Source organism: Anguilla anguilla, chromosome 6 (genome assembly GCF_013347855.1).
Source record: "Anguilla anguilla isolate fAngAng1 chromosome 6, fAngAng1.pri, whole genome shotgun sequence".
NCBI classification, from domain to species: domain Eukaryota; kingdom Metazoa; phylum Chordata; class Actinopteri; order Anguilliformes; family Anguillidae; genus Anguilla; species Anguilla anguilla.
In genome coordinates, this window is record NC_049206.1 from 38821656 (window position 1) to 38844419 (window position 22764).

The 22764-nt window shown below is 39.6% G+C and overlaps 1 protein-coding gene and 1 long non-coding RNA gene across 2 annotated transcripts; one reads left to right on the forward strand and one right to left on the reverse strand.

The window, feature by feature from the left end:
• Positions 1 to 49: 49 nt before the first annotated feature.
• Positions 50 to 20081, reverse strand: LOC118230146 (cholesterol 24-hydroxylase-like). The gene is made up of 15 exons (XM_035422956.1): positions 19757 to 20081; positions 18646 to 18723; positions 15779 to 15860; positions 9485 to 9555; positions 7466 to 7552; positions 6686 to 6824; positions 5263 to 5376; positions 5019 to 5175; positions 4597 to 4659; positions 4410 to 4482; positions 4229 to 4313; positions 3055 to 3165; positions 2126 to 2214; positions 864 to 930; positions 50 to 555 (listed from the first exon to the last, which is right to left on the reverse strand). Exons 1-15 carry the CDS (start codon positions 19921 to 19923, stop codon positions 403 to 405), a joined length of 1536 nt encoding a protein of 511 aa, XP_035278847.1. The 5' UTR covers positions 19924 to 20081; the 3' UTR covers positions 50 to 402.
• An 83-nt stretch (positions 20082 to 20164) lies between these two features.
• Positions 20165 to 21889, forward strand: LOC118230149. The gene is made up of 3 exons (XR_004765800.1): positions 20165 to 20235; positions 21470 to 21617; positions 21714 to 21889. It is a non-coding gene; the product is annotated as an uncharacterized LOC118230149 (long non-coding RNA).
• The last annotated feature ends 875 nt before the right edge of the window (positions 21890 to 22764 follow it).

A 22764-nucleotide genomic window follows, 5' to 3' on the forward strand; every position in this document is an offset into this window, starting at 1 on the left:
TTTTAAATATTTTATTCCAGAAAATTGTACAATTGGACAGTTGTAATCTGACTACATTTTGATGCTAAAACATGTCTGTCTTCCCTTTGCCATTTTAAACACATTCAGTGAATTGTTCGTTAACAGTCAGAGAATGCAAATCATAGTTCCAAATGAACACCATTAAGCCCCACTGCAGTATTTATGAGATTAAAATGTCAATAATTAGTGAAAAGCATTGGGGACAAAATCATCCTTTGTACTTGTAACACAATCTGTACTTTGTACAAATTACAGTACTTTCTTAATTCAGTTATGTAGATGTGAGGATTAATTAATTAAAGTAAAGCAGAGAATATAATTGGTAGTCTTCAGCGCAACCTGGACGAAAACGTGGTAAATATCTCCCTCCGGACGATGCAGTCAGTCACGAGCATGGCTGCGAGATCTGACAGTGCAGACCACACCCCCCCGGGGCCTCAGACTTCCAGTATCTTGGATCTCAAAGGACTGTCCAGGGATGAGCTCCAATTCAAACCTCTGAATCAGTTTTGCCATCAGAATTCTTGCCTCTATCTGTGAAGAGAACATTCTCTAGTACATAATGTATTCTGATGCATTTCAAAGACAGCTCAGCACTGTGACTGAAATGAGGCACATATGAGCCACATAAAAGTTGTAGATCATAAAAGGCAGAATTTGATTGTAGTGTTAAAGGCAGCTGCATGTGTACACATACATGTATGTTCAAACCCCGTCCCCCCCACACACAGCACACACTACGTATGTGTGTCTGTCTGCAGTACACAATGTCTGAAGTAAAAGTACCCTAGAGTATACTGCGTGTGTGTGGTTTGTGTGTATTTGTAAGGGGGCTCCCTCACCTGTGAAAAGTTCTGGCCCAAGCAGGACCGAGGGCCCAGGGCAAAGGGAAAGTAGCAGAAATACGGCCTAGAGAGAGAGATTTCATCAGTTCTCCTGGCCACTTATACAACACACTCATCATATGCATGTATAAGGGATCCAGATAACAACCCTAATGCATCATCCAATTTCTCTTAAAATGGACATACATTGTTCTCATAAATATTTATTGGGAAGAGACGGTGGGGTACATAAAAAACTACCTCTGTTACAGCTGCATGGTTAGCTTACGACCCGACGGAGAGTCAGGTGAAACCACGTGAATGATGAATATTTATCAGTAAAACAGCATTTAATACTTAGGTGTGTCCGTGTGTGTGTGTGTGTGTGTGTTAGGGGTGGGCGATATGACAAAAATATCATATCACAATTTTTTTCAGGCATGATCACGATCCACAATATGATCACGATTCTTTTTCATGTTGGTATTTAAGACTATTTTGCAAGTTAATGAACAGTGCAATCAAACTAATATCCCTATTTAAGAAAATATTGCCCTTCAAGGAAATGAAAACCTAAAAGAAAAAGAATAACAGAGACCATTTGGGCCAAAGTACCAGATTTTAATCAAGTGCAATTCTGCAAACTATTAACATTCGACAATGCTTTCTCTTGAGGTGATTAAAAAGGTTCATCATGGCCATCCGATGTGCGAACATTTTCTGTGCAAATTTAGCAAATAACGGTGTTTTGCGCCCAAACCAGTTCCAAATCACAAACGTCAATTTGTTTTAGGGACCAGCTCCTCCGTGGTGTCAGCCAGGCCGCTATGTTGTCAAATAAAAAAGGGGGAGGAAAATAAACCCAAGACGCTACGTACTGTTGTTTGCTATCATTGGTTTATTGGTGTGTCTGTTAGGGGAGGCGCAACAGGGACTAGCGAATAGTGTGATTTTTAGAGAAAATGCTGGATGCCTTGTATGAGCGTTGTCAGTGCAACTGATAGAATGTACAGTTTCACTGTAGCCCGATACTCCCGATCTGTCTGGAAAGGCAGATCGTGGAGACATTTTAATCGTTCACAATCTAATATCGTCATATCGCCCACCTCTAGTGTGTGTCCAGGGGAGTCAGGGTTAAATCATTTAAATATTCACTCACTGGAGCCAAAAAAACATTGAAATATGAATTGAATACATACTGATTATCATTTGGCAGACTGACCACCAATCACTCCCCTACACTGGTCCTATTAATCAGAGACTCAGACTCGGCAACTTACTTTGCAGCATTAGGATGGAATCTGTCCGGATCAAACTTCAGTGGATCACTGAAGAATCTGTCCAACCTTCCACTCACATAAGAGCTGACCTGCAAAATCCAACAGACACAAACATCATACAAACAGCCTGAGACACTGCAAAAAAAAACATCCAACCAGAGACACAGACCAACAAATCAGACTCAAAAGGCATATTAACCAATCACAGAATCCAATAAATATACCAGCCAGTCACATAATCTGAGGTATAGAACAAACAACATATCAGCATTACAAACTAGTAAGCTGTAGATGTGTTCCAACTAATCACAGAATTTGGAGGCTACCTCTGCTAGGAAACTTGTAGTGGAACTGGACCACAAACTGTCCATCTCTGAGAAGATCATGGCAGTTTGTCGGGCGTGCAGATTCTTCCTGTATAGCACCTATAAAATTAGGCCCTTTCTCATCACCTACTCAACCCAGCTCTTAGTCCAGGTGATCACCTCCTGTCTACACTAATGGTACTCCTTCCTTGCTGGCCTCCCTGCTTCCAACATCAGACCTCTGCAGTTCATCCAGAATGATGCTGGTCGGCAGATTTATATCCACCCAGACTCAACCATGTCAAAGACTGAAGACTCTGCTCTTCAGAGTGCACCTCGACTCCCCTCACCCCTTTAGATATCCTCTTTTTTCTCTTTCTTTCTTTGGATTTCCTTTTTAATAATTTTATAGGCCTAGGTATAACTGTGTGAGATAGGATATCATTCTAGTCATACCTTATTTTGTTATAATATAAATTGTGGTTTGTTAGGTGAATCAGAAACACACAATTCGCTAATTAGCAAATCAAATTAGCGTGTAAATTTCAGCAATCTAAAACTATATGAACAAATCAAAGACTCAGTAAATGACTGATTTTACAAGACAAAATAAACTGCACATACAAAAATGACCACGTTGCCTGGAATGTGGATTCCATCAAAGATGATGTCTTCAGCCACCCATCTAGATGTGCCAGGAGCGGGAGGATACAGCCTGAGAGACTCCTTTAAGACCTGTGCAAGAGGGAAGGTCATTTACCAACCCTGATTCTGCCTTAGAGTCCACTAACAGGACCCCACCCTCACTTCCTGTCCCAAGGCAGACCAAGAGAACGCCTGTAACACAGGATGCCACATGTGCTTTCCAACAGGCAATTCTACATCAGGAATTATCGTGTATAATTTACAAAAAAAATGTTTTTACTCCCCTTCGGAAAAAGAAGAGGGATATTTCTATTTGGTATCCCTTTCTGTCTATCGTGACATTAGCTCCAGTTTACTGTGTAGATGCCTACAAGAAAATGTCATCTATCCAATGCATTTTTTCCTATGAGAAATTACATTTCCTAAAATAGAACAGATAAACATGGCTTTGTTATATTTCATTTCTATCTGTCTTTGGTAGTGAAATAGTAGAAAGTTATTATCTTTTCAAATCTAATCAGAAATGCTATTTATTCCACTGATGTCAGGAAATATCAAGCTGCTAAACTGACAAAACATAGTAAATGGACTGCATTTATATAGCGCTTTTATCCAAAGCGCTTTACAATTGATGCCTCTCATTCGCCAGAGCAGTTAGGGGTTAGGTGTCTTGCTCAAGGACACTTCGACATGCCCAGGGCGGGGTTTGAACTGGCAACCCTCCGACTGCCAGACAATCAGTCTTACCTCCTGAGCTATGTCGCCCCGTATCTGTTATAGTTTCAGTGGAACATTATCAATAAGGAGTATGCTATCTAATTTTGGAGTTTGCCATTTATGTCTGTCAAATCTGCAGTTTAGAATTCCACTGACTGACTGTTACAAAAACTGTATACATATTCAGAATGATTAAAAACTAAATCAACAAGGGTCCTGTTTCAAATGAAGATTCTAAAGCACCTATCACCACCAAAACATTTAGTAAGACTGATCAAAATTACAACTCAAATTTTAAGCATGTGACTAAAATCCTGGTGTTTCTGACAGTGTATGTTACACAAAGAGTTCTTTGCCCTTCATAATATCTAGTGGTGTGTGTGCACGTGCATTGTGTGAAGTCTGTCAATGTGCAGCAGTAATCTCCTGATGGTACCTGAGACAAGTAGGTCAACTTCCCAAGATCTTCATACTCAATCTCCTGCTTTGACCCAATGATGTCATCCACCTCTTTCCTCAGCCTGAGAAAAGGAGAATGTGCTTTTTCCAAAGCCTTTCAGAATTTATCAAAGCATTTCAGAAGAAGTCTCTGAAAAAAACAAGGTTTCTTCTCTTACTTTGCTACTATTTCTGGTGCTCTCCCGAGTTCCATTAAAGTAAAAGCAATTTGATTGGCTGTCGTTTCTTGTCCTGGTTTTTTAAAAAGAAACATGCATTTTGAAGGGGTTTCAGTTGCGGAAAGGTTCTCATGTTTGGTTTGCATTATTTGAAAAATCTGAATAAACAATGTGGATGATGTCTCACCAGCAATGAAAAATGTTACAAAGTTGTCCAGCATCTGCTCATGGTCCTCATCCTTTTCCTCCGCTGTCAAGATTAAACACTCTTTATTTTGTATTATATCAAATATCAAAACATCAAATAGAAAAAAAAAACTACTATAGAAAAAGCAGTTACACATCTATTTCGCACACACACACACACGGATATTTTACTTACTGTTGTCAATTTAACAATTCTGTCAGAAGGCCTGCAGACATTTAGCAACACTCAGTGATCTATATACAAAAGTTACTATTTATTCATTTGATTTAGATGTTAAAATAGGGGATGATGATCAACCTTCCACTGAGACAATCTAGGAATTTTGCCCCTAAGTTACATTTAACCACAAGCTTTAAAATTCATCAGATAGCTAGCTGTGTGTAAGTAGGGGGAGAGTGTACCAGCACATTTGAGGATTTGGGTGAGGATGTCTTTGGGCACTTCTTCCCCATTTTGGATTGCCCTCTTCCGCTCTGCGATGCAATCTGCCCCTGTCTTTCGGAGTAGCTTTGTAGCCTGCTTCACTTCTTTTACGAACTTCCAGTTCCAGGGACACAGCTGGAGTTAATAATGCATGTGAAAAGACAAGTAGCATGGCCAGTTGTCAGCTCTTACCATTCCAGTGAACTAAATGCCAGTGCTTACCTCAAAGAAAGGGTTTCTTACAACAATAACCATTCCTTTCAAACATAAGGATATGGCATTGATGAAGGGGGACTGGGTAGTGTCAAGTAAATCCAATTCCATCCCAAAAGCCACCTGTAAGTAAAGCAAGATGTTAAATCCTTATCAAATTTGTCACAATGGATGGCTACTCAATGGTGGTGTTGGATGGAAAAAATGCCGGCAGAGAAACGTGACCCTGGTCCTTGGAGGAAAACAGAGCCTGCAAATGATACTGAAATATTATCCTAGAGGGCCACAGTATAATTTACCTCATGCTGGTCAGCTATTCAGCTAATGTGACAGATCACCAAACACATCTGCAGGCGCTAGTGGTTTGCAGAAAGGGTTACCAAACAATTAAATCCTCAGCCTCCCCCCAAAATGACCACCCTGTAGCCCAAGAAACACATCAGTAAAATGGGTTGACACCTTTATCTAACAGCCACATAGTAAATTCAAAAACATGCATAGGAAGTATGTCAAAAAAGGATGTCATATATAAATGTGTAATAAATTACACTGATCATTATATATCCAAGGACATGAATAAAAAAAAAAATTTAAAAAAAAAATATATATATATATATGATGTATTTTTATCTATCATAAGGCAAAATGCAATAACAAACAGGAAATGAAGATGGCTGCAGTACAGGCCTGGTAGACCAGGAATGATACCCAGCACCTGGTGATGTCTATGGGTCACAGACATCAGGCAGTCATTGAATAAAAAGGGTTTGTATATGAATATATCTATAATACGTTTAGAAGTGTAGTTGGTGTCACTGAAAAAATTTGATCCAAGATATTCTGCAGGTTCACAGCCAGCAATGAATCGAAACCGAGCAGATGAAGGCCTGAACAAGATCAAAATGGCTGCACACCTTGTCTTTCTGTTTAGTGCACCTGAGCAGTAGTATGCGGGCTTAAATAAAATTATTTTACAGAGAAGACTGATGAGTTTTTGCAGTGTGCGGTGGCAGTTTTTGAATATTAGAAAGCAGAAACTATTTCAATATCTCCAGCTTATATGTAAGTGTTGCAATGTCTTGAAAAAGTATTTAATCACAACATATTGTGTATAGCAACATAGCAAGAAGTATTTATATTGTTTGGCCTGCATAGCACAAAAGAGGCCAGAACTACCTAGGTGGGCATTCACAATTGGGTGTGGTGATTCAGCCAAGATAAACTGGAGTGCCAGCTTACTATTTAGGTGACTGTGGTATACCCTGGCCCAGTAAATATTATTTCCATTAGAAGGCCCCCCAGGGATCCCAATCTCCAGTTTGGGGAGTCAGAAACCCACAGTATATAGAGCTGGACACCCTGCAGGACTACAGACCCCAGGACTGATGCAAGGTTCAAATCACAGAAACCACAGCAGAGAGGTGCAGGAGACCTTGGCGATGATGTCCAGTGTGATGCAGTTGATCATGTGATGCATGGGCACGGGGGTTTTGCTCTCCGCCTTCTCCTCCAGCTTCTCCATCAGGTAATCGGCTCTCTCATTGAAAGTGTGTGTCAGCCCACGCAGGTACCTGTTAATACAGCATCAACCTGCTTGCCCAATACAGCGCCTCCTCTAGGATTTCATTTTTCCAAAATACTTCAATACAGCTATAAATGTAAGTGGTGTTCCTGTTCAAGTTCAGCACATTTGCTTAGATCCGACCAGTAAACAACCCAAAGCATAAATGGAGAGCAATCAGGAATACACAGCATACTGTTGTTGAGAATCTTGAGTTACCACTGCGCCATCCACACCCACACCCACAAGGAGCAGTGCAGATCAAGTGAAGCCACTCCTCCAATGCACTTGCCCTCAAACCACTATTTTACAGGCCACACAGTAGCACATTACACACTAGTAGCTAGTGCTAATTGGAAGAGAGTAGTATCCCTCATTGATGATTACTGCTAGCCCGTGTGTGGTGATTTCATAGGAGGAACTAATACAGCAGCAACTCAAGGAGCTGATGAACTACATAGCTATAAACAGCCTGGAATAATGTATGTTTCACTTATTATTATCTAGTGTCATTCACTACCTTCCATATAATTTATAGGGACGAACTCAATCCAAAATTAAATCTTGCTGTATTCAAAAACACATATTTTTGGAAAACGATAAATTTTAAAAATAGATGACTATCTCAAGGATGATGAATGCATAGCTTACGAGTTACTGAATGCAGGGTCCATTGTCCGACGCTGTCTGTACCAATGGTCATGATCTGAGTCTGTAACCAAGCCAGTTCCTAGAAATCTACAGGAAATGATAATTATGATTATGATTATGTTTATGATTACAAATGACAAATAAACTTAGTGAACAAGATCATTTTAAAAAACGTACGTAGAATGCATACCAGAAAAAAAATCAGAATAATACCTGAAAAAGCGAAACCTATTTTCTGTTATACTAGAAGTAAATTAATATGCACACATATTAAGGAAGAAAGCAAGTCAATGATCAATATAGTAAGAGGACAGCACTCAGAACTGGATTATAATAACAACTGCATTTAAATGGAAGGGACGATGGCAGATAATCCAAGATGGCTTGCACCCCGGGGTCACGTGCTTGTAGATAATCACTTGGAGCATTACTATGGTTAATTTGAGATCTCTGAGACAAAATGGGGATTAATGGCAACACTTTAAAATATTAATATCTGTTGGGCCCCTCAAGCCAATATGTCATTTCTTAAGTTGTGTCCAGAGTGTCATTATTCCCACCAACAAGTGTGATATTTGCTCAAACCACCTTAAATTTATTAGCCATTTGAAATTCACACCATCCTTGGACAAATTCATCCATCCTTGGACATAACAAGAAACGTTAAATCTAAGTTGTACAGAGGTAAGTCTATGGATGCTGTATGCCACATTTTGTCAAAATCGGTTAATGTTTGTATAAGAAATAGCATTTTAAGTGTTTTCCGAAAAATTATTATGTTATGGGTCTTTGAGGCAGATTTGTGGAAAGGGGCCTTGGTGCCAATTGTGTAACTCGTATAAAGACAGGGCATGAGGCTCATTTTTGAAAATGTCTACATTTTGGCATTTGTATTATATTTTATCCATCCATCCAAACATGCCTGTCATGTTTGGCAAGCCTTATGAGCTAAAATGTATTATAGGTCAAGCCAAGAAAAAAAGAAAGAAAAAACAATAGGGTTACAGCACTTGTAGTGCTTTGACCCCTAATTCCTTGAATGTTAAATTGCAACTTGGACTCATTCTGATTTAATTTTTAAAATAATATTCAACTAATGAATAAAGTAACTACAGAATACCTTTCACGAGTTGACTGTATTGTTTACCAAACATGTACACAGAATAAGAGAAGAATGCAGGTGGTTATCTTAAAACCAGTCATTGTTTCTGATAAAATCTGTGGACTGTCACTGAAAAGTCAGCAGAATGTACAGTAAGTTAAGGTGACATTTCTGGTAATTATCTAATGCATACAATAATGTTATCTATAAGAATCAGTAATGTAATTATAATATGCATATAACACTGTGTGGCAGTCTGGAGCAGGGCCACACAGCATTAGTTGTGTACTGCAGGTGTTAACTTACTTTCTGACAGTACACCTGACAGGTGGTCCTGTTAGGTGGTCTATCATACACTGGCCCAGATCAACTAGCTAAACATATTGATGGGGTAATAGCACAGAAGGTGATTTTAATTTATAGAGAATACAACTGCTTTTATCAACATAACCACAATGTAAAATAATGGAAGCAAGCAAGAAAAGAACACATTTCACTGGCTAAAATAGCATCATGTGGGCACTTTTCTGACCTATGTGTCCTGAAGTTGGCTACTGTGAACAGGTGTTGTTCTTGGTTGATGTACAGTAGAGAGCAACCAAAGGGAAGAGTAACAGCATTGACAATGATGTGATCAGTAGGATAATGAAGGAAGAAGATAAGGAGGAAACACAGAATAAACCATTCAAGTTTTATGGTGTGAACCTGGCTTTGTTGATTTGACCTTTTGATCGTTCTGAATACACATCTCATACATTCCCCCTAAGTATAAATATTATTTAAAGTCTGTCTGAGTCATGAGTTAAAAGCTTAAAAGCTTACCATTTGACTTCTAATTGCTTAGAATATCCTGCTCTGTGTGTATAACATGTTCTGTGTCTGTAAGTGTGCAAATATATAGACCATTTGAAAATTACCTTACTCCAAACAGGCTAAAAAGGCGTTTGTAGATAGGATCCTTAGGATACTTTGAAGACATCAGAATCTCCTGCAATTATACAGAAAGAGGAGACTGGAAATAAAGGCTCCTGCTTCCAACAGCAAAAATGGGTAAAACAATTTACTCATCAGAAAAATGTGTGCATGACTCATTTCAGCCATAACTCAGCATGAGATGAGCAGAGATCAGTAGAGCCATCAGTACAGTTGTAACATTAAACCTCCCAATCAGGGTTGTAATAGATTCTCTGCAACTTCTATGAATGTTTCTTTCTCATAATGGATATTCACTGTTTTGACTGCACTGGGCATTTGCTCAGCCAGTGTTATATATACAATTTTAGTTGTTCAAACATATTATACATTACACACATTATGATGTGTCTACTCTTTAAAATAATTTCAGCAAGGCTTTTGCCATGTTCTGTGCCCCTAAAGCTTTGTTAACACAACAACGCCCTGAGCTGTGTCAGCACCGTAGTATTCTGTCAAACACTTTTTCATTGTTTTTGTTGAAGATTTATAATTATTCTACAGTGGTCTATTGCACTAAAGCCCTACAAGCTTAAATACTGCTGCTATAATGTCATGTCTGTACTCTGCACTTAATAAGCATTAAATTTGAAATACAATATTACCAGAACAAGATGCTTGCCAATTGTCATGGTAATCTCAGTTAACTGTGGCAAAAGACAGTACACAGAGTGAACCATGAAAGGGGTTCCAAGTCAAACAACATGTGGTGCCAAATGAACAGCTCTTCCTGTAAATGTGCTTAGCCCTAGCTGAAATCTATAATATTGAGCAGGGCTATTCAGTTGATGGCCTAGGGACAAAATCATGCACTCAAGACTTTTTAGTGGGGACAGTAAAACTTTAATCACTGCACATTCTCAGATTTTATTTAAGGGTACTTTCATACACTTTGGTTTCACCATGTAGAAATTGCAGCACTGTGTATACATAGCCTCCCCATTTCAGGGTACAATATTGTTTTGGATGTATTAATGTTACGGAAATGACAGTAGTCATATTTAGTATTTAGTATTGTAGCATGTCTTCTAATAGCTTCCAGCAGGCTGTACACTAAAGAGCGTAATGTTGCCCTCCACAGATCAATCATAGAGCTCCATTGAAGAAGCTAGATCCTTATGTAGAGACCAGTGCGATAGAGAAATTTAAATACAGTCTTTGGAGTATCACAGTGATCCATGGCAAGAATGGACTTCAATGAATAATCTGTAACTCCAATTTCTGACAGTTCTGCTTGCATGAGTCTTCTCTCTGCGTGATAGTTGGTGCATTCCATCAAAACATGCTTCACAGTTTCTGCCTCTCCACAGATGTATTTTCCATCCAGGTGTTTACCAACCAGTGCCAGCCCATGTTTTAATGCACAATGACCCAATCTCAGCCTAGTTATTTCCACATTGTCCCTCCTGCTCATTCTCACATTTGACGTGAGATTCGGTGTTGGTTGTATTGAAAAATAAAACCTGCCTTTGTTTCCCTCCTCCCATTCTTTTTGCCATAACTTTGCTATTCCTCGACGAATTAAGCTCTTACATTCGGCCCTTCCATACAGTACTTCCAGATCTAAATCCTTCCTGTTGACGGCTCTTTTTGCTATCATATCAGCTTCCTCATTCCCCTGTATTCCTACATGAGCTGGGACCCAGAAAAACCCAACAGTATTCCCCAACTTAGATACTCGATTTAGCATAATCAATATTTATAATATTAGGTCTGGTCTGGCCCCACCTTTCCCAACTTTCAGTGCCATTAGTGCTGCAGAAGAATCTCAACATACAATGACTTTTCCTGGCCTAACTTCCTCCATTCACCCGAGCGCCCACAAAATTTCCACCTGCTCTGTAGTGAAGACTGACACATGATTTTGTCACAGGATCTCCAACCTCCTTCTTAACTCGATCTTATACGGAAAAGTCTACCTCAGGTTCTGGCAACAGCCATAGCGGAACAGGTGACCAGCACACTGCCAGGCCCATTGATAACTCAAGTCCAATGTTAACTGCAAGCTGTTTTATGAAGAAGTCAGAAGGAAGTCTGACTTCTTCTCCTTACCTATAAACTCCCAAGAATCCTCCAACATCTTGCTGCAGAGCTACATTTTTGGCTACTTACTTTTACCCAATAATGGAGCCCCAGTTCATTTCTCCTGGTTCTTAAAGGAGATTCCCCCATTTCAACCAGTAAAGCCGGAACAGGTGTCATTCTAAAAGCCCCTCAGCAAATTCTTAGGGCCTATGCCTTGACCCAGTCCAGTTTACTAAGGATAGATTTAGCAGCTGACCCAAACACAACACACCCATAATCTAAAACTGGTCCAAGGCCTTTTGAACTTGACAGAAAAAATGACATTTTTCCCTCTCCTCCAGATGGCACCATCATCCGCAAATAAAGACTTCCAAAAACTTTGATGGACTTTTTTAAATATGTCATTTATCATTACATTGAAGAGGACTGGACTAATGACTGCACCTTGAGGTGTACCATTTTCAATGATCTTCAACAGCTTCAGATAAAACTCCCCCAACTCTCACTTGAATTGACCTATGATTGAGGAAATCATTTATCCAACAAAACATCTTGCCATTAATACCTGCATCACGGAGTTTACATAGAGTCCAAGAATACCCCAATTACAGCTTCCTTATTAATAATAGCTTTTCTAATATCCTGGTCTAAAACTGCAATGGAATCCATAGTGTTTCTTCCAATTCTGAACCCATTTTGATAGGACACAAAAAAATCATTAGTTTCAAAAAAAATAAACTAGTCTATTTGTGACCATTCTTTCCATTACCTTGCACAGAACAGATATTAATGCTATACGTCGATAAGACGATGGACAGGATGGGTCTTTTCCTGGTTTCAAAATTGGACCAACTACTGCATGTTTCCATTTTGTTGGTAATTTACCTACCTCCCAGATATAATTAAAAAGAACAAGAATTTCTTCTAACACAATATCATCTAAATGTTTAAGCAGTTCATAGCTCATCTTATCTTGGCCTGGAGTGGTATTTGCCCCTGCCTGCACAGAATCCTTAAAGGAGTACCATGGTTCACACTTTCTCGGTTTTATGTGCTATTTGCACAAGAGGCATTGAAGAAACACAATGAGTAAAGTATTAAATATGTCCGTTCTGTATTTTTGGAGAAATATGCGTTTTAAATTTATCGTCCTATTTTCAACCGGTTGACAAAGTTGTCAACTTGGTGCGTCCGCATTTTGCACACCGTCTGTTTCCACTGCACGACACAGCCATATGCCCATATCTTTGGCATTTAAAACAACGTAGTGGGGGTCATTGATAAACCCTAACTTGAAAAGATAGGCATCCTATGAACACCCTTGCTGAGAGTACATTTCCATCAAAGGCTATCAAAACTGGGGCATTGGGATTTCCACCTTCTTCACATCATTTACTTCCCCTCCCTTAATATTTTCCTTAATTTTTCTCTCTGTGATGTCAGCACAAACTCCATAGATAACACCTTTTACCACATTTTTCTTTTCTGGAATTACTACTTCCACTTTTTTCCCTCCTATCTTCCCAATTCTCTTTATTTTTCCTAGTTGATCCACACTTTTACAAATCACTAGTATCGCCCCATTAGGGAGAATCCGAGCATCTAGCCCTTCACCAACACACCGCCACTTTCAAAAGATTCAGTGCTTTAAACCCTACCCCAACCTGGTCTTTCAGTTTGAGAATAACTCTATGTTCCTCCATGCCATGGCCATTTTCAAAATCCTGTTTCCCTCCTTTTCCAACAAAGCATCAGCTCTATCTCGCTTTCCCACTGATTTAGAACACTCTCCCACTTTTTTCCCTGCCCTGGTTCGCCCCATTCCCCCCCATGGCCGAAGCCATGCAACAGATATGCTTCCAGGAAAGAAGAACAGGGAAGTACAGTTTCTGACTACACTTCAACAATCAAAGTGACTGCTTCCAAGCTCATAAAAGAGTTCCCGAAATGATGGAAAATTTACAGCTGCACGTTGCAATCTCTCCACCAAAAGCCGTGTCTCCAGCGAGTGAACCTCTAACAACCGATTGCGAACAAGAGACAAACACAAACAGCAACGCTGCTTTAAGTCTGTGATGCATATACATCACCAGGTTCTGAGTATATTCACTGATGAGGCTCTGCCAGATTTGTGCTATAGCCATTTTCAGCTCCAGCTTGCTTTGGGGGCTAGTTGGCTTAGGTTTTCTGTTCAGCATATTAAATGCATGTTAATTTGGATACAGATCGGGTGACTGACTTAGCCAGTCAAAAATGTACCAATTTTTGGCTTTGATAAAAAACTGGGGGAAAAAAAACTATGATGCTTTAATAGTACGTTTGGGATCATTGTCTTGTAGGATGAAGCTCCACCCATGAGTTTAGAGGTATTTGGTTGAACTTGGTTGAACTTGAGCAGATAAGATTCTTCTGTACAGTAATTCTGCTGCTGCTGTCAGCAGTTACATCATCCAGGAAGGCAAGTTAGCCAGTATCTGAAGCAGCCATGCATGCTCAAACCATAACACCCCCATCCCCATGTTTCACAGATGCGGGGAAGGGTCTCTTGCCATCACTCTGATAAATCTTGATCTCATCTGTCCACAAGACCTTTTTCCAGAACTCTGAATGCGCTTTTAGATACTCCTTAGCAAACTGCAACCTGACCATCCTGTTTGTGCAACAAACTAGTAGTTTGCCTCTTGGAGTGTAGCCTCTGTAGTTCTGTCTGTGAAGTCATCTGCGGATAGTAGTCACAGACAAATCCACATCCGCCTCCTGAATAGTGTTTCTGATCGTTGTTTGGGGGCTTTATCTCATGGTGAGAATTCTTCAGTCATCAACTGCAGGGGTTTTCCTTAGCCTACTGGGCCTTTTTGCGATTACTGAGCTCACCAGTGCCTTCTTTCTTCTTAGTAATGTTCCAAACAGTCAATTAACATAACATAAACATAACATAACGTAAGACGAGAACAGGCCATTCAGCCCAACACTGCTCGTCTATTCCTACCACTAAACTGTCCTTAATGCTTAGTTTACCTTAAAGCTAGATAGTATCTAACACTGGATCAAGCCGGGCCTTGAATACCCCCAGTGTTTCTGCCTCCACTATATGTCCAGGCAAGCTATTCTACATATTGGCCACTCTCTGTGTGAAAAAATATTTCCTAATGTCTATGTGAAATTTACCCTTTGCCAGTTTCCATTTATGCACCCTCGTTCTGCTAACGGAACTCAACTTGAATAATTTCCTGTAGTTCACTTTGTTAAACCCTTTAATGGATTTAAAAGCCTCAATAAAATCTCCCCTAAGTCTCCGTTTCCTAAGCTTTAGAAGTCCAAGCATCTCAAGCCTTTCCTTACAACACTTACCTTTTATACCCGGAACCAATCTGGTTGCCCTGTCTTTGGACCTTTTCCAGCGCCTCTATATCTTTCTTGTAGTACGGTCCCCAGAACTGCACACAATATGCACACAAATCCCAATAACAGACTCCTAGATTCAAGGCTAGATACTGAAAGCTCTCTTACAATTACACCAAGGAAGCAACTGAACACGCCACACTAATCATAAACACCTGTGAAACCAGCTGTCCCAAACATTATGATGCCCTGAAATGGCAGGGGGGGGGGAGCTGTTTATAAAAAGTGCTGTCATTTTTACATGGTGAAACCCAAATGTATAAAAAATACCCTTTAGTAGAAGCTGGGAATCTGTACTTTTAACCACATGTGTACTATTTGATTACAAATCTAGAATTGTGGAGTGCAGAGTAAAATCAGGAAAAATATGTCTTTGTCCCAAATGTTGTGGAGCCCACTACATGGCCAAAAGTATGTGGACACCTAACATCCAATATCTGATCCAAAATTATATGCATTTGCTGCTATAATGACCTCCACTTTTCTGGGAAGGCTTTATACTAGATGTTGGAGCATTGCTGCAGGGATTTGCGTTCCAAGAGCATTAGTGAGGTTGGGCACTGATTGGGTGATTAGGCCTGGCTCACAGTTGGCCTTCCAACTGATACCAAAGGTGTTGGATGGGGTTGAGGTCAGGGCTCTGTGCAGGCCAGTCAAGTTCTTCCACATCGTTCTCAACAAAACTATTTCTATATGGACATCGCAATGTGCCCGGAGGCACTGTCATGAAAGAGGAAAGTGCCTTCACATTTGTCGCAGGCTAGTCCTTGGTTTCTGGCACCAGAGAAAAGAGGAGTGACATCTGAGTTTACCTTGGTGGCTTCTGGACTTGTGACAAGTAACACCACAGTATGTAAGGAGTTAATCCGAACAACAGGCCCATACGTTTCAGTCCTGGCAAAAAATAAGATTATTATTATTTTTAATCATTTGTTCTCACCACGGGTGATTACATTTTAAACATTATCCATTTATTGTAGTTGGCTGTTTACCCTGGCCATTTAGGATCCGTGGCTTCCAGACCCTTCCCCACATGGGGCAGTTTCCCACATGGGATTGGAGCCTGCAACTATCAGGCATGTACTTTGGCTACACCAGCAAACAGTTAGTGATAGCACTCCTACCAAGATAACATTAAAGTTATTATATCTCTCCGTTGGAAAACTGGCAATTGTAATAAATAACAAAGATATCTCTGTGTATTGTTTATAGACTAATGCTCGAACTGGCCAAGTAATTAAAGTATTTGTTAAGGGACGAAAATAGTTAATTTCACCATACATTATCCCAGAGGGATGTATCCACAACACATCCACCAAATACCAATTCAAAGAAATGTCAGTAACACATATTTCAAGTCAGACATAAAATTGGTATTGAAAAAACCTCAGGATTGTATGGGTGTGGTCGGGTGTGCACCTCCACCCCACCTTCCCCTCAACTCCTTACAAAACTGACCACCACAAACTGTAAAAGAACTAGAAAGGAAACTGCTTTCTCTAAACGGCACTTTATCCACAGCCCACGGTTTTTCTTGAAATGGCTAACGTGACAAGTCACGTGAACATGGTTATTTTGTCCCTCTGCACAGTGTAATGGCTGCCACTGTAATTTTTAGTTAGCAACAATTGCTAAATTACGCTAAGTTCACTACCATTTCCAACCACAGGGGTAGATAGCACAGATTTTGAGGAGAATAAAATTGTGCATGACACTTGAGAATCTGATATTTCCATACTACAGCCTTTAAACTGCATGCAAAGTGAACGTAGCCTAAATTAAAATATAAATAAAAATTTTGTCACATTACCACCATTGTTCAAGACCGAGAAAGCATACAATCATATAACAACCGATTTTAGGTGAACTGGCAATTTTGAATCAAGTGCTGCAAAGCAAGAGCCAACTTCAGCATTGTTATTACAAATCTCTGTTGATAACAGGGACAACGATTCTCTGTTTTAGAAGGACAGAATAGTCTAATTTGCCTCAAACTATGGGACATATGCAATGAGCCTAAAACATTTACTAGTCATTGGAAGTGTTTAGACTGATATAAGTTGATATTACTCTGCAACTGATTTCTCATACTGTTGCTGATGCTTAATACATACAGTAATAACCCCATACAATGTATTTTGAAGCCATTCAGATTTACCTTTACAATCATCTTAACTGGTGTGTTTTTAGCTCACCTGAAATGACCAACAAAATTTACGGGTTAGACACCGTAAACACCAGAGTTATACTAAAAAGAATTAATTAAACTTCAGTTAAAGTGCAATACCTGATAAAGAAAGGGAGGTAATAAGTGTGAAGGCAAAGAATCCCAACACTTATAAAGCATGACAGGAACAAGACAGATAATAACAAACTGAAGAACAGTTTGTTATTATCACCAAAATGAAGAAATCCTACCTCAAAATATTTTCCACTACCCCACTCCACACAAGAAAGCCCCATAATAATACAGTAAATTCTGCTGAGTTGGGGACTTTTGTTGGAAAGTCAGGCAGTGGATGAAATGCTGCCCTCTTGGTCAGGTCTCCATTTTAAGGGACTATGTATCTGAACAAGGCAACCTGGTTATATACAGAATGCCACAGTACTGTAAAACCATCTTTTTTAAAGTGCAAGGGTGCTGCCATAAAGATGAGCTTAACAGTTGGCATAGGACTGGTATGACAGGTTTCTCAGCTATTTCCAGCTGTCATAGTGAAACATTCAAAACTCCAGGAAGCAGATTCCAGATTTTTCACAAGCAAAGAATGGCAAAATTGGGGTAACCAGCACCATTGTAAGCGGGGGAAAGGTGGTAATAATTTTAGGGGCTGAAAGTCAGGGGTGGGGGCAGGGGGTTGAATTATTTGCAGTATGCTTCACGTTCACTAACAGGCCCAGTGCATTGTTCTTTCAGAGGGCCCAGAATTCCTGCCTAGTCCTGTGAGGATAACATTTCATTACCTCTAACTTGTTGAATACATCCTTTACATTACATTACATTACAGGCATTTAGCAGACGCTCTTATCCAGAGCGACTTACACAACTTTTTTACATAGCATTTTTACATTGTATCCATTTATACAGCTGGATATATACTGAAGCAATGCAGGTTAAGTACCTTGCTCAAGGGTACAACGGCAGTGTCCTTACCCGGGAATCAAACTTGCGACCTTTTGGTTACAAGCCCAGTTCCTTACCCACTGTGCTACACTCCGTCCTTTACAAAAAAACTAACGTGAAATTTGCCTTCTCATATGTGAAAATCACAATTTCACATTATATTCATTTAACATTTTCATATGGGAATTCAAATATTCACATCTGGAAAGAAAAGGTCAAGTGAACTATACATTTTCAAGTGATTGGCTTTTTCACATGTGAATGAAAATATCCATGGGTAAAACATAAAAAAAATGTGACATGGAATTTCGTAATGTGGCAGATTTTTTCAAATGTGAACTACAAATTAAACGTGTCTTGAAATACCATAGGTTACCTTTTAATGCTCTCATTTTAAAAGTGCGATTATTTTTATAGCCTACTCTTCACATGTTGGGTGTTCACATATACTTTCTGGACACGTGGTTTTTGAACATGTTATTTTTTCGTAAGGGTGACATGATTCATGTAGCGTGTTCTATATTGAGTTGTGAGTTGTTCAGGAGTGTTACTCACCATTCCAAGAACTTATCGTGCACAAGTCTATCGTCGCGCATCACTTTCAGCAGAGTGAATATGTGTCCAAACAGAAAACTACAAGAGGTTCACAAAAGCGATTAGTCAAATCAATCGATAACGTTTTTTTCAAGATTTAAATGGGTTATTATAGCTTATAGTATTGAGGCTACTATAACATTAATTTTCAACCTAGTGCCAAGGGAAGAGTGGGGAAATAACTAACGGTTTTCATATTTGGCACAATTCTGAAAATATTACTGGGGATAGATTAATCATTTTTAATACAAACAACCTACATCCCTTGGCTATGATTACACACCACAATGAAATTGCTGAGTCATACCATTCACTAGCAATCTGACCGAATGTACCGATCGAGAGAGAAATGTTACTTTTTATGCCGAAGTTGGGGTAAAAACTAATGCGGCGCGGGGTAGCCTACACCAAACAAACATAACTTTAAAAGTTAGGAAATTCAACTACACTTAACTACACTTTGGCCCGGCTAGCAATCCCAGCCAACTAGTAGGCCCATATGCTTATCAAAACTATGCGATCTGAGAGTTAGTCACTAAACGACTGTTTACGATTAGGCCAACATACATTTTTTATTCCTTGGCTACACACACACACACACAATACACGTACAACAGACTTTTGGCAATATCTCCAGAAATATTTATTAAATTCTCTCGCTGGACAGAAATGTAACTGGCTAATGCAGCGTGTTTAACCTGAAACACGTCGTTCAAGCTCAATACATCTAGCCTACATAAAGGGGCCGTGTTACATTTTACCCCGCGTCAGGATTTGCCCCGCTCTCCCCTGTTGTTTCTGAACGTTTTAATTTCACAGGCAGGTAAAGCGACGAGCCACACATCCATTTGCCACAAATAGTCTGTTCTTAAGTTACACCTGCTCATTTAAATGATAGTTACAGTCTTACCGTTGTTTCAGTTAGGCAATGTCATACACATTAAAAATAAATACATACATAAATGCATGATGCGTGAATAAAAATGACTTGTAACATTAGAGATATAATTGCAATAGACTTTTCGGATCGCTACTATAGTATTTAAAATAATATACAGAGAGGTGAGTTTACCTGTCTCTGGGAGGTCCGGGTATATGATCATATTTCATGTGAATATATTGTACATACAGGCAGAAAATGACAAGCGCAATGACACACACCGCAGAAACAAAGAATAGCGCGAAGCCAGGCCACCCTGTTGGTGAGCACCTCAAAGCAATGTTCTTAACCAAATCCATTTCTGTTCACCAGGTTTTTAATGGGAAAGGCAGCGTAGCACCGCGTATGTCTACTCTTCCGGATTATTTCGTTGTCATGGCTGTGTTACAAAGGTAAAGTGGGTAGATAACAGCAAGCTAGGAAGTGTAGCAATCGCTGTAGACCAACGAACTGAAACAACGTCACAAGTTTACAGAGAGCGAAAATAAATTAAAGAAATGGGGACCGTCCCGGATAAGGATTATTGGCTGTTTAAACTGAGACTCTTGAAACGGTGTCGGGATAGTAGCCTAGTCTGTCAACACATATGGACCACGACATGCTTCACGTTTGTATCCTCCATAGACAAGCGCATTATTTATTTATTTATTTATTTATTTATTTATTTAACTAAACAGTAGGCTACGCACGCCTTCGGCTAACCCAAACTTGTGAAGTCACGGAAGTAGCCTTAAACTGCGCGTGTTGATGGCAAAACGATTACGTTTTCATTAAAGCGAATGGGGAATGTAAAACTTTTGAAGACAAAATAACACTTCGCCAGAGCAGATTTCAACAATATACCTAAAATGTAGCTAATAACATATGCACATTTTAATAAATATTTCCCAAGACATTTGGACCAAAACCGTTTTTTCACAAAAACTGCTGTACATAATGCAATTTATGATCACAAATATTTGACAAATGGTAGCCTAGTTAAATCAGCTTGGTTTTTCTAAATTTTTGGGCAGCAAGCTCTTTTGGAGGCTAAAAGGGGTCAGAAGTGTCAAATTTAGACCATTTCTTTCTTTGCAGATGTGAAACATAAGGTATTTCCTACTCCCTCCCACCATATTTCACCCCAATCACACACACACACACACCCGCATGCACACACACACACACAGACACACACATACATGTTTGTATTGCTATACTTGTGAGGACTTCCCATTGACTTACATTCATTCCGTAACCTCTAACCCTAACCCTAACCCCAACCAATACATGCCTAACCCTAACACAGCCTCTTCAACTTGTGGGGACCAGCAAAAGGTCCCCACCTTGCGTAATTTTCCTCATCCTTCTATCCTTGTGGGGACATTTGGTTCTCACAAAGATAATAATGCATGCCGATACACACACACACACACACACACACACACACATTTCACCCCAATCTAACACACACAAATACACACATACATACAAACACTCTTTCTCCTTATTATCCATTATCCCCACCTCACCTGTAAAGTGCGAGAAAGTGCAGATATGCCGAACTGTTGGTGATCAAGTATAGGGCCCTTCAATTGTCCAAGTTCGTCTTCACAGACACCACAGCCCTAGTGTCTCATGATGCCGAAATCAGCACCGGAGAGGACCAGAAACCAAGCATGATCCTAGATTACAATTCCACCGAAGGGGGGGTGAAACAACTTGGACAAAGTAACAGGGTCCTACAGCACCAAGCAAATGACTGCGCGCTGGCCTTTAGGCATCTTTTATAACATAATTGATGTATCGGCCTACAACGCGTTCATCATCTGGACGGAGATTTTTCCTGAGTGGAATGTGTTAAAGCTGTATAAGAGGCGCATCTTCCACGAGAAGCTGGGGAAGGCACTCGTGGTACCGCATATACAACGGAGGCAGCACAAGGACCCCAACCACTGCAGCCACAGTGAGGGAGATCCAGGAGAGGGTTGCACCTAGTACACCAATGCCTGAGGTAAGTAAGTGTGTGTGTGTGTGTGCGTGCATGTGTGCGTGTCAGGGGATCGGGATCAGCAAAAAGACATAGTAATCATCTCCCTCATCTTTCTAGGTTGCTGCTGGGGGAAGAAGGAAGTGGAAGAGGTGCCAGGTCTGCATGACGTCAAGATGAGCACGACATGTGCGACGTGCAAAATTCATTTGCACAAAGCATACCGTGACGACTTGTCCCTCATGTGCTGTGTAGATACACAGATACACACGCACACACACACACGCCTCGTTCATATTGCTAATCTCTTGTTCATTTTTGTTCATTTCTGGTTCTAAACATTCTAAACATTGCATAAATAAAGATTACTTTCAATAAAAATCCTTATGACTCATTTGGCTTGATTTTAAGTGAACGGGTCAATTTGACCCTGAACAGAAGAGGTGTCTCATCTCTATTTAGCAACATCACCCCATGAAAAAAAAATGTTTAAAAATGTAAAACAAATTTAAAATTAAATGTTATATAAAACTAGTGTATTTTATATCTAGGTTTTTCCAATATACAGAAAAAAGAGTTTGAACACAGTATTTTTTATGAAAAACAAGTGAATTATCCTAATGAAACCATGATCTGTGAGAGGTGAATAACACCATTGCACTAAATTTTGATGGAATTGTTAGTAATTAGGTACCCAAACAATGTTTATTAGAATTTTTTGGTTTCTAACAACTTTTGGATGTTTAAACATGCACCGGGTCACATTGACCCGGGAACATTTTTGCTGTACCTGAAAAATGAACAGAACAGGAGGGTTAAAAAAACGCTCCACCCCCTCCAGCCATCCATTCCATTCGAAGACCCGCACTCCAAACTCTACAACTTCGCACTGACTGAGTAGCCTACTGGAGTATGGAAGTAAATCTGTCTCAGGGTGATTGTTCAATTCGGGGCACTTTTGACTTTTGAAATTTTGAAAAAATAAATTTCTTTAAACTCTGTTTTTTCTATTTCAAAAGCTTTATTAAGTGGTCTGGAACAAAGATCTTAGCATAGCTTTGATCGTCCTTCAAGATAATATTTGATATTATGATGCTTTATGATGCTTTTTTCAAAATTGTTACAGCAAAATTACCATCACAAAATCAAAAAACTGATTTTAATGCAAAAT

What these genes read in the sequence shown, in the direction of transcription:
- LOC118230146 (XM_035422956.1), bottom strand. Translation starts at nt 19,923, where the DNA reads ATGGATTTGGTTAAGAACATTGCTTTGAGGTGCTCACCAACAGGGTGG. An exon ending in CACTGGACATCATCGCCAAG is followed by an intron (nt 5,377 to 6,685) that starts GTCTCCTGCACC and finishes CTTTACTTACAG; the next exon opens with GTGGCTTTTGGGATGGAATT. An exon ending in TGTAACATTTTTCATTGCTG is followed by an intron (nt 4,483 to 4,596) that starts GTGAGACATCAT and finishes TTAAAAAACCAG; the next exon opens with GACAAGAAACGACAGCCAAT.